We start from the raw sequence: 15,269 nt of genomic DNA, 5'->3' as shown, positions 1-15,269 counted from the left end.
TTCGAATGCTAGAGTACAGGTCATAAAAGTGTAACAGTGAGCTGTATTTCCTCTCAAGTACAGATCCTAAAACACCAGTATGTTATTTTTCATTTGAGGAATTACCAATGCCAAGCAAAAGGGTAAATATAAGGCAAACAATAAATGTCTCCCATGAATGGATTTAATTTCTTTTGATTGTTTTCAACATTATGCACAGTGTCAAAATAGCTTTAGACAGAAAGTGAATATAATAATGAGTGCCACCACCTCCACCACCACCTCCACCGATATTTTTGAAACACCAGATGTGCAAATTTCAACATAGTTTCCTCTGAAATCTATTAACATCTACATCATTTATCCCATGGAATAACAAGACCATGAATGACTTGAGCAGTGAGTACATCACAGGTCCTCATTACACAATGTCACTTCTCCTGTTCATTCAAATGAAAGCATTAGTAACAAACAAGTGCATCAATGAAACATAAAAGAAAAGCATAATGTCAAATGTTATATTACTTCAGAGGTATCTCTGATTCAACTGGTCCTTTAGTGATTTGGTGAAGCCCTCAGTAGCAACACATGGTCAGTCATTCAACCTTTATACAATGACACAGAGATGGAGATCTTTAACTATATAGAAAACCAGTTTACAAATCGAGCCATGCTTCAGGCATTTTCACAGTGTGTGCACCTACTCAGTCACGTCTCTTAAATGAAAAACCTAATATATAAAGTCAGTTTGGTTAGCTAGGAAATACTTTTAGTCCCACCACACCACACCTTTATGAATGACACCAGGCTGGAAACATAAAAATCTAGCTATGATAAAGATTCAGTGTATCTTCTCTTGAAAATAAAGAAATATGAAGGCCACAGCTTAATAAACTATTAATGCAATCAGTAGTATTTCTTAACTTGGCTCATTTAAAACTATAGATGTTAAGCTGAAACAGTGACAGGTCTAGTAAAATGCAAAGGACTAGATGTTTAGTTTCCAGCAGCATACACATTGTGAGCATTTATTCAATTGTTATTGCTCATCTACTGCATAATGTTTTGCTGCCTATTACCGGGTAATGTTTAAAAGCAATTATCTGGAAATATCGTATTTCATACTTTGACAACTTCTCACAGGAATAGTTAAACACCCGTTATTCTGCTTCCAACCTTCCTGCGTACATCTATTACTTCAGTGTGAATAGCCCTCAAAATATCAATCAAACCCTTAATATCTGCCAGCATCCATTTGCATCTTGATTCATTCAAGTAGAGACACAGATGCTGCTCTTTCAGCAGTCTGGGGTTTAGACGTTCACTAGTGTTTCTGGTGTTCAGAACTGCCTGAACTGGCTCAGTATGTCAAGGGACTGAGAATGAACAGACGGTCCTCCTCCTTCCTGATCCACCTCAGGAGTTTGTTGACAGCAGACATTGCCAGGCCCTTTGTTCCCAGAGGACTGAAGCAGAGGTACAGCTCAAAGCCGCTTGTTACCTACAGAAGAGGTGGGGTTTGAGTAAGAAAAGCAGAAAGCATCAGGGTTTAAACAGCCTTAAGGTGCTGCCAATCAGAAACACCCTCTGCCAGTTTTGTTTTGTTTTGTTTTATTTTTAGTATTTGGGTTTGCTGACATGTATTTTGGAAGTATCATTTTGGAGAGACGGCATTTGGTTGGGATGGAGTGGTCTGATTCTGGGGGTTTGAAACTTTTGATGACAACTAAAACTATTATAAACAGTTTTTCAGTATTTGAAAAAAGTAATAGACTTAATTAATAAACTTGAAAATTAGAAATGTTGCCTTTACATCTAACTGACATAAAACAGGCTTAAGTTACTCAAATTGCTAATAGTAGAATGGAAATAAAAGTAAAGCTAAATATATATGTATATGTATTATGTATACTGTATGTGTGTGTGTGTATATATATATATATATATATATATATATATATATATATATATAAATATATATAAATATATATAATCCTGACTCTCCGTAGAAATATCTGCAACTCACTGACAGTAAACATGAATGTTCAAAAAGATTCACAAACAAAAGCATTTCTGTGTGACTAGTATTTATACAGTCCATTTCCTGCTAATCTTTATCGTTTGGAATCATGAATTACACTACTGTTCAAAAAGTTTTTTTTTTTTCACTTTTATTCAGCATGGCTGCATTAAATTACTCATAAATGACATTAAAGACGTTTATATGGTTACAGACCATTTCAAATAAATGTTCTTTTGAACTTTCCTGATCTAAACGTTTTGTTCAGTGGTAGGGCATGACTATATGACACAAAAAAGACTGCTTATACAATACAGCAATCATAACTATCAGATGCAAATGTGATATTAGCTCCTCGAGCATGCATTCATATAACAAAATATCTGAATGGTATCTAATAATGCCAGTGTTTTACACTTTATGGCAGACTCACCAAGGCATAAAGGTTCTCAGTCTCTGTGCAGCGGTAGATGTAGCGCAGGGGGCGTGTGGGGTGATGCAGGCAACTGTGCAGGTACTGGTACAATCCCATCAGCCTCTCGTGCTCCTCTTCTCCCTGGTATGGAGTTGGAAGGTCAGGGCTGATAAGAAAAAACAGGAAGTTACATAAAAGCAATGAACATGAAGCTTCAATGTTCAATTCTTTTCTTTTCGTGATCATCACTAAACTGTCTTACCTTGTATAGAGCCCAGAGCTTTTAGACTTGTACACAAAGTGTCGCAGCTCAGGTATGCCAACCTGTGAAACAGGATAACCTGGCGTGTTCAGTGCTTCCTGCAGGGATTGATATGCACTGCGTCTGCGCAAACGCTCTAGGAACCGCTTCTTACAGTCGGAGAGGTTAAAGAAATCCTCACGATCTGTGGACACCAGGATGAGACACAGATCCGAGGCCGGTTCCAGGTAAGAAATATGTGCGTGGAAAAATCCATCTGGGTTAAACTTGGGCAGACATATGGGTGTCCACCCTTCACCTTCTCGGAAGGAGGACGAAGAGCCGACCAAGTTGAAGAGCAAGTGCAGGTCCATGTGGTGCAGAAACTGGTCCTTTTTGCGCACAAGCGTCACCAGCCTGTTTCCTGCTAGCAGGATGGAGAATACCAGGTTCTTGGCTTTAGCAGCCTGCAAGCTGGAGGAGACCATGTCACGGGCCGAACTGGCCAGAGGCAGGCACATCACGGCGCTCAGTAGCAGGCCTGGATCTCGGTCGAGGAGCCGCAGAAGGTTGTCGGTGAGATGTTCTGATCCGGCCAGTAGGCGGCGCAGGTCATAGCTCTGCCGATGCTGGAAGACATGGTTCAGCTGCGTGAGGGTGAGCAAGCTAACAATCTGGTAGTAGACGTAGTGAAGCTCTCGTGTCAATTCCCGGTCAGAGCAGTTAGTGCGAGAGACTCCCACCAGGATGATAGGGCTTTTCCGCAGGAATACCACCCTGTAGCCATCTGAACGACATGTTTACACACAAAAAAATTACTTTACTAAACTCTCTATAATGCTGTTGCAGTAGTTTTGTAGGACTAAAACTCATTTCAAATCTAAGAAATGTGATTTATCACTTAATGTTAATAAATAAATGAAATACAAATTTGGTATAAAAATAAAAGATATATGCTATTGTTCAAAAGTTTGGGGCTGATTTTAATTGTTTCTAAAATAAGTCTTATGCTTACCAATCCTGCATTAATCTGATAAACAATAAAGCAAAAATAGTAATATTGTGAAATATTACAAATATAATAACCTCAATCTGATTACATAAAAACTGGTATTTTCTATTTTAATATATTTTAATTTAAATGAAGTAAAAAAAAAAAAAACATTTCTTATTATTATCAACGTTTAGTTGTGTCACTTGATAATTTTGTGGAAACCATGATAGATTATTATTTTCAGGATTCTTTGACGAATAGAAATTTCAAATAAACAGCATTTATTTGAAACAGAGATCTTTCATAACATAATAAATTTATTAACTGCAACTTTTAATTAATTTAATGCATCCTTGCAGATTAATTTTTTTTTTTAATCATACTGACCCCAAACTTTTGAACAGTACAGTACATCCATATATTAACACCAGCTATTTTCCATTTGCTTTCCATCTCTTACCTGCATGGATGGAGCGTATGATGTTCTTCTTATCCTCTACAAATGACATGAGTAACATCATGACTCCCATGATGCTGGAGAGTGCTTCCTCTGTTCCGTAGCGTGTATATATGGGTTTCCCCGCCTCACTCAAGACAAACATATGCTTCCTGTGACTCCGCCATGTTTCACTTGTCACATCCTCCTCTTTTGCCTTGTTGCTGTTCCTCACCTCCTCTTTCCCTCCTTCCTCCTGTTCAATCACTAAACCTTGTTCCTGCACCTCCTCCTCACCTCCTTCCAGAGCCTCTTCTTGAGCATTCCCTAGATCGGAGTTGCCAACCTCTGCTGATTTGTCATCAGTGTTGGGCTCACTGTCAGCAGTCAAGTCCTCAAAAGACTGGGCATGAACGAACATGGCACCCTCCTGTACAGCACCTGTCAGGGAGCGACACATTGCTTAGAGAAGTAATAGCACACCTCTGCTCAATCAGCTACTTGACTTGAGGTATCATTCATGTTATCATCAAAAAATATTATATATATATATATATATATATATATATATATATATATATATATATATATATATATAATATTATATTATAATATATAAAAAATATTATACATTTACAATGTATAACAAATAATAAGAAAAATGTTTATTAAAGTATTTTTCTGTGAATTTGAGTGAACTTTAAATAGTTAAATTTAGCAATTTAATGTGTGTATCTTTTTGCGGTCATAAAATGATGTCGATATCGATATTCAAACTTCAAAAGATTATTTATTATTATTATGATTAAAAACGCCTAAAATTGATCCCAAAGTGACAGTGTAGACATTTACAATATTACAAAAGATTTCTATTTCATATAAATAATGCTCATTTGAATCTTGAAAAAAAAAAAAAAAAAACATGCAATATAGTTTTCACCAAAAATTTAAGCAGCACAACTGTTTTCAACATAATTATATGTTAATTATAAGAAATGTCTCTTGAGAGCCAAATCAGCATTTTTGAATGATTTATGATCATGTGACATGGAAAACTGGAGTAAATGCTGTTGAAAGTTCAGCTTTATTATCATAGAAATAAAATACATTTTCAAATATATTCAAATAAAAAGTTATTTTACATAGCATTAGCAATATATTTTGCAATATTACTGTTTCACTGCATTTTTGATCAAATGAATACAGTCTTAGTGAGCATTACAGAATTGTTTCAAAAACATCAAAAACTAACTTACTAAACTAAACTTTTAAATTATAGTCTTTATAATCTGTAATACATTAGCCATGGGTCACCCGGCTCTCTTAATGTTGTTAAAAATCAACCAATATAGTCAGAATATCTGAAAAACTTGCAGGGTGAGACTGAACAGTAAATGATACTGAAGAGCGTCTGTAAATGTTTTAACTAAATGTGTCAAAAATCGCTCAAAACTCATTTAGGATCACAAATTCCCACAAAGCCTAGAATCCACCGAAATACAATACAGGCACACTTCTTAACTTTCCAGTTTCAGGAATCAGACCTCACATACTCCCGGGGCTTCTGGTGAAATCCTCCAGGAGATTTAGTTGAAACTTGCATATCATTATGAAACTGCCCGTGTTGTGACAAACTCCGAGTGCTCTAAAGAATCATTTACACCACTAAACTAATTCTAAGATTATAGTCATCTATCACAAACAAACATACAAGTTATTTGATCACTCACAATGGGAAATACAATGGGATATTACACATGAATAAGAAATAAGGTGTGGTTCAGTTATAGAGACCCAACCCTGTAGGCTTAAGAAGCATATAGGTCACTTTAACAACTGTCAAAGCATCATCATAACTTTGGCAACAAGCAAGAGAAAAACTTAAGTAAAAATAAAAATTACAATCCATGACAAAAGCAGAATACATTTGCATCTTATTACACAGCATTATAACCAAGAGTATAAACTGTTAAACTAACCTGGCTCTGTCCCCTCCACCAGCCCGGGGGTCGGACTATATGATCGGTCCTGCCGGAGTCGATCTGATGGCGCCAAGTTGCCATTTTTAACCTCCCAGACTGCACCCTTGTTGTGGACATCTGCCGCCATCATGGCATCAGGCACAAGAGAAAATCAGCAGAAGAGAGGACACGGTGTCCTGAACCACCAGTCAGTGCCAGGAGCGATTCACTGAATGATCCCAGCAGCTCGGAAGGTCTTACAGTAAAATATACAGGGTTTCCATTAGTGCCACGAAGTGAAATGACAGACAGACACATTAAAAGAGGAACAATAAAGGAGTTAATTCCTCAGTTTCTAAAACTTGGTTCTTCTTTTGATGCATTTCATAATATTCTGTTCTAATGGATTTAGAGAGTTGTATGCAATAAAATGCTCCCCCAAAGTATTGGGGGAGCATTTTATTGCATACAACTGTTGGTCAAATATATATTGACCAACAACAGTGAATTAGGTTATATAATTTCATATTTTGTTTGCAAACTTCCAACAAGTATAAAACGCTCTGAACCACTTTTAATTAAAAATCCTAACATTTCCCTGCAATAATAACATTGTAACACACAAACATCAGAAGTATTTCAACTATTGTAGCTTAGTATAATAATGATGATGATGATGATGCTGATGCAAGCGAATTCCAAATACAATCTCAATGCAACATCTCTGTTTAAAACTGCCAAACACACTTGTATGTTAATGCCAATCTAAAGATATTCTTGCAAATGAACGCATATGGAAGATTTGTTGATTTTCTTATGTCTATAAAAATCAACTCCGGCTAACGCACTAGCCACGGAGCTAAACCTTTAAAAACTGTTCAACTGTCACTAGAAGACAACTTATTCTGCGCCAGCTTCGACTTAAGAGTTTCGAGTCTAAAACAGATGTTGTTCACAAAGTTTAGACTCATAATAATAATACAAATTACCGTTACTGTACCTTAAACAGTGTTTGTCCAAATCACTGTATGTTGACTTGGATCAAAAGTCAACTCGGACTGTCACAGGCGTCATCACGCACGAGATGTACTCTGGGAAATGTAGTTTTTGATTCAAGAACGTAAAGTTTTTAAAGTATCGCTACTGTACTAATAAAGAAATGTCCGCGTTTTATGTCAAATCAAATTAAACTTTTAAATCTTATACATCTCGCTTAGCCTTAACCAAAAGGTTTTCCTTTTTTTCAGGCAGCACGGAGTCGTATGTTGATGACGCGATCAAAAAGGAGGAGTCATTACGTTTGAACTAAGCGCGCCGCCCGCTTCTCTGTTTCCAGGAGCTCAAAACTAAAACAAAAACAAGTTATATAAACATAATTATGGAGTTTAATTGAACAAATCCGTGTGAATAAGAGCTCTCGGTCGTCTCAGCGTCATCTGGGTGAGTAAACACAGCACAATATGTAATTAACCGGTAGTGCAAGGTACCACAACACATCATTAATGAACAAAACACAAACCGTGTCATCAACATAATGATTTTGACCTTGTTGTGTCTAATATTTTAGATCAACAATGCCCATTCGAGCATATTGCACCATCTGCTCAGATTTCTTTGATAATTGCAAAGATGTCGCTGCAATTCACTGTGGCCATACTTTTCATTATGTATGGTAAGTCTGTCTCCTTTTTATTCTTCTGTATGTTGGTTTTTGTTGATTTTATAATATTATATGCATTTTTATTATATTACACAATTGTTATACCATCAACTTACATGTTAACACAGGACCTCATTGCTAAAAAAAATAAAAAAATCTAATTCTATAAAAAGTGTCTATAAAACTATTATTTTGATTGAAACCCTTAAAAATTAAAAGGGGTGGGAACCTGACCACTAGTTATTGTATGTAAATATTCAAATATTAAAAAAATGTTCATGTTTGAATGTTAAACAATAAATGTTTCTCAATGACTTTTAAAGAAACTTTCTGTTTCTTTTTAACAAAGTCTTCTCCAGTGGTTTCAGTCGGCCCCAAACAAAACCTGTCCACAATGCAGGAAACAGGTAAACCATTGACTTAACCTGAGATCTAACTTATTCTGATTAATTAAATTAAATTAATTGAAGGTCTGGACTGCAATGAAGCCCTCATGCTTTGTGTTTCAGGTCAGTACGCGGCACATTATCAACAAGCTGTTCTTTGACATAGCACCAGAGGATGATGGGGCGCCAGCTGATCCTGAAAGTTTACAGGTGATAAAGCATGCTGTTGAATTTATTCAATTCTCAGTGTTTGTTAACCCCCGTTAACAATTATTGACAGATTTGCTTGTTTTATTGTTCCAATTTCAGAATGAGCTTGATCGCATGAAAGCAGTGTTGTCTGAAAAAGGTAAGACTGAAATAATCAACTCAAGTTTTTGATTGATCCTTAAAATGTCTATCATATTATATTATGTGTTTGCATTCCAGAGAAAGAATGGAGGGACAAGCAGAAGTCAGTGGACAATCTAAAAGACACAATCGAGAGGCAGAAGAGGGACCTGGAAAGACTCCGGAAGGAAATCGGAGACAAAGAGATGCTGTGTTCTGTCCTCCGGGTACATTTATTTTCGTGGTAAACTGTTGTGTCTGTTAGTGCAGTGTGCTTTCTGCATTTTATTTTAATGCTGGAATTGACTTTGTTGTTTGTGAAATGCTCAGAAACAGATGAATTTCTTGGAGAGTCAGAAAATTGAAGGCCAGGCAGCCAAAGAGGAAGCCAAGCGACTCCGGGTCAAAATGAAAACCTATGAAAGGTACTAATTCATTTGTCTAAGGTTAAAAATATAATACTTAATGGTCTTTATTGTTTTTTAACATGCTCTCTTGTGCATGTTTCTGTCCTTTAGCTTAGATGTGGTCCTACAAGGTCAGAGGTCAGAGGTGGAGGCCATGATCACTGATATGGGTGTTGGTCAGTCTGCTGTTGAACAGCTGTCCATATACTGCATCTCACTTAAAAAGTAAGTTTTACTTTCCTGAAAACACACACTCTCACTCCTGCATATGTAGTGTAGTTGTATAGTTTAAAGCTGCAGTAGGGAACTTTTGATGCTCTAGCGGTTAATAAACAGAACTGCTTGCGTCTTGCGGAAGAACATCGTAGCCGGAACTACTTCTCTTTGTTTATGTCTATGAAGAATCACAAAGGTACTGGGTTACTCCGCTGGGGTATCCCCGAAGCAATCTAAAATAGTCTGAATATAAACACTTATTATAGGTGCACCCTAGTGATTCAGGACAAGCCAAAAACACGGTTTTGAAAATGGATTCATGGTGTACTCGCTTATTATGTTCATTTTTCTACATTGTGAACACAAACAAAGTTACGGACCGCAGCTCTGATTGGTTGTTCTTTACCGGGAGCGCATGACTTTCTGCAAATGGCAATAGGACCACTGGGAGGAGCCAGAGGAGCTTGATTTTTTTCACAGATTATCTGTCTCATATTCTACTGTCACGACATAATGACTTTATATGTTTAATAAATATGTAAAAAATATTTTTTTACAAAAGTTCCCTACAGCACATTTAAAACTTAAAACCTCAACAGTTTTACTTCCCCAAACTTCTAGAATGTCAGTACACCAGCTGTGTATCCTCATATGCCTTGAGTGAGTGTTATATAGTGTTATATATTTTTTATCCTCAGGGAGTACGACAATCTGAAAGGAAGCCTCAAGTCATCAAATGAGATGTGTGAGAAACTAAAAAGGGAACTGTTCTCTTCTAACAACAAGGTTAATTTCTTGTCTCTGAGATTGTCTAGCAAAAACATCATTATTTAGAAATGTATAATTGTTATTTAACTTTTTATAGTTTTTTCATGTAGTTTTGTATGTTCATTTTTGTTTTATTGCAGTTGCAAAAAGCCACTGCAGAGACAAATGGAACAAAGGAGGACATGAAAGCACTTCAGAACGACCTTTCCAACGCAGACAAAGAGATCACCGTTAGAAATTCTACTTTATTAAACTTTTATCTATTTGCATTTGTTGATTTAAATTACAATATATATCTTTAAAGGCCTATCTAAATTCTGAAGGTTTTTAAAGAGGGGTTTGTTCATACAACATTCGCCTAGATTATATAAACATTTTCTATCTAATTTTATTCCTAAAAACATGTTACAGTTTTTCTGGTTACATTTCTGTTTGCAGTGATTAAAAATAAGTTTTTTGCAGAAGGGAATTTGGATCTTTAACTGTAGCATGTTAACAAAATGAAACCAAAAATGTAACCTGGCATTCCAGTGTTTAGATTTCTGCTCTGGAAAAGTATGCAAATTAGTGCATTTTTAATTAGTTAATTGCATATTTAAACATAACATTTCAGATCTTGTAATGCAAAATTGTATGTCTTAAAGTACTGTGGTATTAAACTGGGGAAGTGTGGTAAAAAAAAAAAAAGTATGCTATTCATCTATAGTGTCTTGCTTTACGGTAGGAATTTGCATAATTAGAATTCCACAACAGAATGGAAGGAAAAGATGAACTGAGAACCTCCATAAAAATCTTACTATTCTGAAATAGATGCCCTTCAAATCAGCCACAAGGGGGTGTAATTTTTTCAAACTGACTCTGCTGTGCTTCTAAACTGTTGTTCTGACATCTCATGTTTCACAGAGCTTGAAGAAGAAGGTGGAAATTCTGCAGCGGACGTTAAGCACTCCGACCCGCACCAATGAGGCCATCAGCAGACTGGTCTTCGAAAGGTCAGAATTTCAGCTTGTATTTTAAACTATTTGGTAGATCTGCTGAAAGAGACATTGTTGATTTTTGTATTTGCAGCCCTGCTCCTCTGGAGCTGAAGCCTCCTGGTCGTGGTCTGATGACTGACTCTCAGGAAATTGACCTCAACCTGACCTTCGACATTAACACACCCGAACAGGTGGAGAGGAAACCCGTTCAGGTGCCATCTAAGAAGATGCGTCTGGAAACTTCGGTGTGAGTTTTTACTCCGCACAGTACGTTTTTCTTTTCATCTGTTCATATGATTATTACTGATGTCCATTTGATTTCATTTTTTCCACAGATCATCATCCAAAAACATGGAAAATGCACTCGGACGTACTGTATGTGTTCAAGCATCATGTCTTCGTGTTGAAGAGTATGACACTGGATTAGATGGAGGGTGTAATGTTTTGTGTGTGTGTGGTTTTGCTCCCAGAAGTCTCGTGTTAAAGAAGATGATGTCATGATGGGGCCCATGTTAAGGAACTCACTGCTTTTCAGAAAGAACACGTTAGGGAGCATGCTGGACCCAAGCAAGTTTGGCACTGTAAGAGACTTCTAAATGTTTTTGGAACTTATCCATCTCATTCTTCAATACAGTAGTAAGCCATTTTCTTCCTGTTCATTAGCCGCCATAGAGAAGTAACAAGAAGAATAACATGTTGATGTGTAGTCTGCACTACAAACCAGTGTGTTCATGATTAAGACAATTCATTGAAGTAATATGGTGAGACGCACCAATTTGCATTATCAAGTTACAAAACGAGCCATTTGGTACAGCTAAAAATAGCTGGAAGTGGATGACACCGGAAGCCAGAACTCATAAAAATGTAGAAATAAGACTGCTCTTCAAAAAATTAAGGGGGATTCTCAAAACTCTTTTTGGTTTTCATGCACACATATATTATCATTCAAAAGTTTGGGGGCGGTAACATTCTCCATGTTTCTGAAAGAAGTTTCTCACAAAGGCTGCAATATAATTGTCATTATAAATAATAAATGTCTTTACTGTAACTTTGGTCAGTTTATTGCATCCTTGCTGAATAGAAGTATTGACTTCTTTCAATAACAACAAAAAAATCGTACAAAACCCGAACTTTTGAACATGTTGTGCAGTTTGCTTTAATGCATCTTTTTTGTTCCAGGTAAGATCTGGCTATGATGGACTTGGAGGAAGAGCCAAATTTATCCAACCTGTATCCTTATCCAATGAAAATACTTGAGTTGCAATCATCAAGCGTGTAAATAATTATTTGAAGTTGTTGTTGTTGTTTTTTCATAATGTTTCCATAACTTTAGTACGTGCCTCAGTCTCCTTTATCTGAGATTCGACCCCTCGCCATGAAGTCCAAGAGGAAGAAGGTGTCCAGGCCTGTTACAAGCAAGCCCACCTCCAGCCTGACCACTCTGGATGCTTTCTTGGAATAAAACGTCTCCCTTTTCAGGCCTGAAAGAGACATTTTTCCCATGATGCTAGTCAAAAATACAATAAAGGAAGCCCTTATTTACAGCAATGTTAATAAGCAAAGTGGTCCTAGTGGTCTGTTGCTAAGAACAGTTTCTTGTGTGACTGACCAGTTTAGGGGTGTTTGCATCCGCAGGGAGCTGGTGGTCCACAGATAACACTTCATGCCACATGCATGTATGGAAATTTGAAATTAATTTTAGTGCTAGACTGTGTTTGTGGAAATATCAGTGGCCACTCTAAGCTGATCTAAATGTTTATCTGTGTTTTTAGGCTCTTCCTTGTACAGACTAAATCATCTCATGAGATAGAATAGAGTTTTATTTATTTGACTGTTCAACGGGGCTGCATTACTGCCATTTTAAGTGTTAAGTCAGAATTTATGTCCAGTTTCTGTATTTATATCGGTCTGTTTTGTCTTTTCCTTTCTAAATATTTTAATAGAAATCTTTGTCTTCTCAAATTTCTTTTTTTTTCTTCTTGTGTTTGTACAGAACATTATTTGAAACAATAAACTATAGCTTTTTGTATTTATTTATTTTTTTTACATCTCCATTCATTATCCCTGTCAGGATTCTTGGATTTCATAAAACGTGCCTTGTAATAAATCAAACTCCAAAATATTGTATAAGCCAGACAAAAACTTCACTTGATTATCAGCTTTATGATAACTTGTGTAGTGTTATGTAGATAAATATATAGTGTCAGAATATATAATAAGTAGAGTAGTTATTCTGTACAGACAGTAGGGGGTGCTAAAGGTTTGTGTAGGTCAGGGCATTCAAGAAAGTTCTGCCATTCAACAATCATAAATAAAAAAAATCCTCGAAAACTGCATCAATATTTTCACAAAATACTATGCAGCAAAGTAAATATAAAATCTTTCTTGAGCAGCAAATTAGAATGATTTCTGAAGTATCATGTGACACTAAAGCAGTAGCTGCTGAAAATTCAGCTTTGACATAGGAATAGCATTTTAAAATATATTAAAATAGAAAACACTTACTTAAATTGTAATGATAATTAAGAGTTTGATCATATAAATGCAGCCTTAGGAAACATAGGGACTTCTTTCTGCTACTGAAAAAACAATTCCATTACTGCATTTAATATATATATATATATATATATATATATATATATATATATATATATATATATATGCGCTGCTGTCAATCAAAAACCACAAACAACCTTATCCTATGCCGGCTGTCCATTTCGCACATCTTTCCATGAAAAAACTATGAATTATTTCAATCCTGATCATAATTACAAAACACTATTAGAACTCCTAAAGCAGCATAACACTGAAGTGCAGACAACCACAAAACCCATCTGAGACAGCTTCTATAAAGCCAGAGCTTACAGATCACAGTAAAGATCTTGTCATGTCCTGTGGAGAATCGTATCATCATTTCTGTCTCTTCAACTGCATCACACGCCTGTAAGCCTCTTGTGCATCCAGCTCTCTTGATTCCAATTTTGTCCAATATTTTTTCTGTATAAGGTGTGTGGACTGCCTGCTGAATGCTGTTCATACTCTGGAAGGCTTCCATCAGGCCGAAGATCATGGGATTTATTCAGCGAGCACAAAGGGAATCTGTTTTTGATGGGATGATTACTGATCTTGAAAGCCTCTCATGGAGCATATAATTGCGTCGCAGAGGTTATTATTTCACCAAAATCTCCCGGTGCTTCCCGAGTACCCGATTCTCTTTGAGGTACACGAATGGAGCACAGGGCAATGTCAATTTTCACCTAGTGTCTACAAATCTCAGTCACAAATCCCATCACAAAATCATCACAAACATATATATATATATTTTTTGGGGGGTGAACTATACCTTTTAAACCTGTTCACTGAATGGTTCTTTGGAGAACAAAAAAACGGTTCTTGTGTGGCATCGCTGTGAAATCCTGCTATAGGAACCTTTATTTTTAAGAGTGATATATCTCTCTTAAGTAGACATAAAGTCTACTGGGAATCTGGAATGACTTGGTTTTAGACTTTCCTTGTCTAAAGCACAGGATACACTCATATATTTGTAGATGTGAATGTCTTTGGCTCCCTGTATCTCCACAAAACTTCCCTTCTCGGATTTCTCTGAATGTTTCTCAGAGTGTGTTCTTGTCAGATCAGTGCACTAGCTTTATAAGAACCATCTGGGCCGACTCGTGATCCGTAATTGTTTTCATTAGGTTAATAAGGCAATGGAAGATAAGATACGAAGTCTTTTATGGGCCATGAGGCTCATGGGAAAGCAGAACTGGCAGGAAGTCCAGCTGACCTCTCACTCTCTTCCTAGTGTCTCGAACTTCCTGCAAGACTTGGAACAAGGTTTCAGAAGAAATTAGTGTGGCTTTTCTCATGTTCCCTAAACAGATAATATTTACTGCCACATTTAGCTTTGAGTTAAGTTGCTCTGGCCATGGCCACTTCCTGTTCAGGGCAGCAGCTGTGGCGGCAGTATAAACATCTGCAGCTGATTTGGTCGTTCTGCTCCTCTGGGCTGTTTTAAAGCAGATCCTGGAGTGTTTACACAGAGCCTTTGGGGGAACGGGCAGCCAGACAAGCATGTGAACCACAGCGAGTTGGCAGAGCTAAAGCAGGAGAGGGTCTCTGGTGGGTCTCCATTTCCTCTATTTTATGACTATACAGATCTGGAAACGAGTCATAGATCACATAGATTTGTGTTGAGATCTTCATACAAATGCTTTATCAGCCCTAAACTCAAGCGGGGAAACTTGACAAGTGCTATAAGCAAATGTGAAGAGCTCATATACAGAATTCCCCAACTTAAATAACAGGGTTTCCTATCCCCAGCTAAAATTGCATCATTTTCACCTATATGACACTTAATATATGTGTGGGTAGGCATGTGCACATCTACATTCCTCTTTCCTGTCCTGAGGAAAGAAGTTAAGAAATTTCATAAGAATGTTCATAAATGCAATTCTTGAAAAATTCTTAAGAAGTTCT

General features: G+C 36.7%; 2 protein-coding genes across 4 annotated transcripts; one reads left to right on the top strand and one right to left on the bottom strand.

The window, feature by feature from the left end:
- Positions 1-141: 141 nt before the first annotated feature.
- Positions 142-7,267, bottom strand: mon1a (MON1 secretory trafficking family member A). Its single transcript, XM_026221585.1, has 6 exons — positions 7,047-7,267; positions 6,065-6,302; positions 4,110-4,526; positions 2,677-3,442; positions 2,433-2,580; positions 142-1,480 (listed from the first exon to the last, which is right to left on the bottom strand). Exons 2-6 carry the CDS (start codon positions 6,195-6,197, stop codon positions 1,340-1,342), a joined length of 1,605 nt encoding a protein of 534 aa, XP_026077370.1. The 5' UTR covers positions 6,198-6,302; positions 7,047-7,267; the 3' UTR covers positions 142-1,339.
- Positions 7,268-7,331: 64 nt separating this feature from the next.
- Positions 7,332-12,823, top strand: LOC113055344 (E3 ubiquitin-protein ligase TRAIP-like). 3 transcript variants are annotated; one of them, XM_026221587.1, is made up of 16 exons: positions 7,332-7,486; positions 7,614-7,718; positions 8,056-8,113; positions 8,216-8,302; positions 8,402-8,441; positions 8,522-8,649; positions 8,753-8,847; positions 8,941-9,054; positions 9,744-9,831; positions 9,954-10,043; positions 10,717-10,805; positions 10,882-11,037; positions 11,126-11,165; positions 11,264-11,371; positions 11,970-12,020; positions 12,124-12,823. In XM_026221587.1, exons 2-16 carry the CDS (start codon positions 7,621-7,623, stop codon positions 12,250-12,252), a joined length of 1,371 nt encoding a protein of 456 aa, XP_026077372.1. In that variant the 5' UTR covers positions 7,332-7,486; positions 7,614-7,620; the 3' UTR covers positions 12,253-12,823. The 3 variants fall into 3 exon arrangements, with proteins under 3 accessions (XP_026077372.1, XP_026077371.1, XP_026077373.1); XM_026221586.1 differs by having other exon boundaries at positions 7,333-7,486; positions 11,261-11,371; XM_026221588.1 differs by having other exon boundaries at positions 7,334-7,486; positions 11,261-11,371; positions 12,136-12,320.
- Positions 12,824-15,269: the final 2,446 nt, after the last annotated feature.

This window comes from Carassius auratus, chromosome 36 (assembly GCF_003368295.1).
Source record: "Carassius auratus strain Wakin chromosome 36, ASM336829v1, whole genome shotgun sequence".
In the NCBI taxonomy this organism is placed as follows: domain Eukaryota; kingdom Metazoa; phylum Chordata; class Actinopteri; order Cypriniformes; family Cyprinidae; genus Carassius; species Carassius auratus.
The sequence above is the reverse complement of the archived record's forward strand: the minus strand, read 5'-3'. Positions and strand labels throughout refer to the sequence as shown.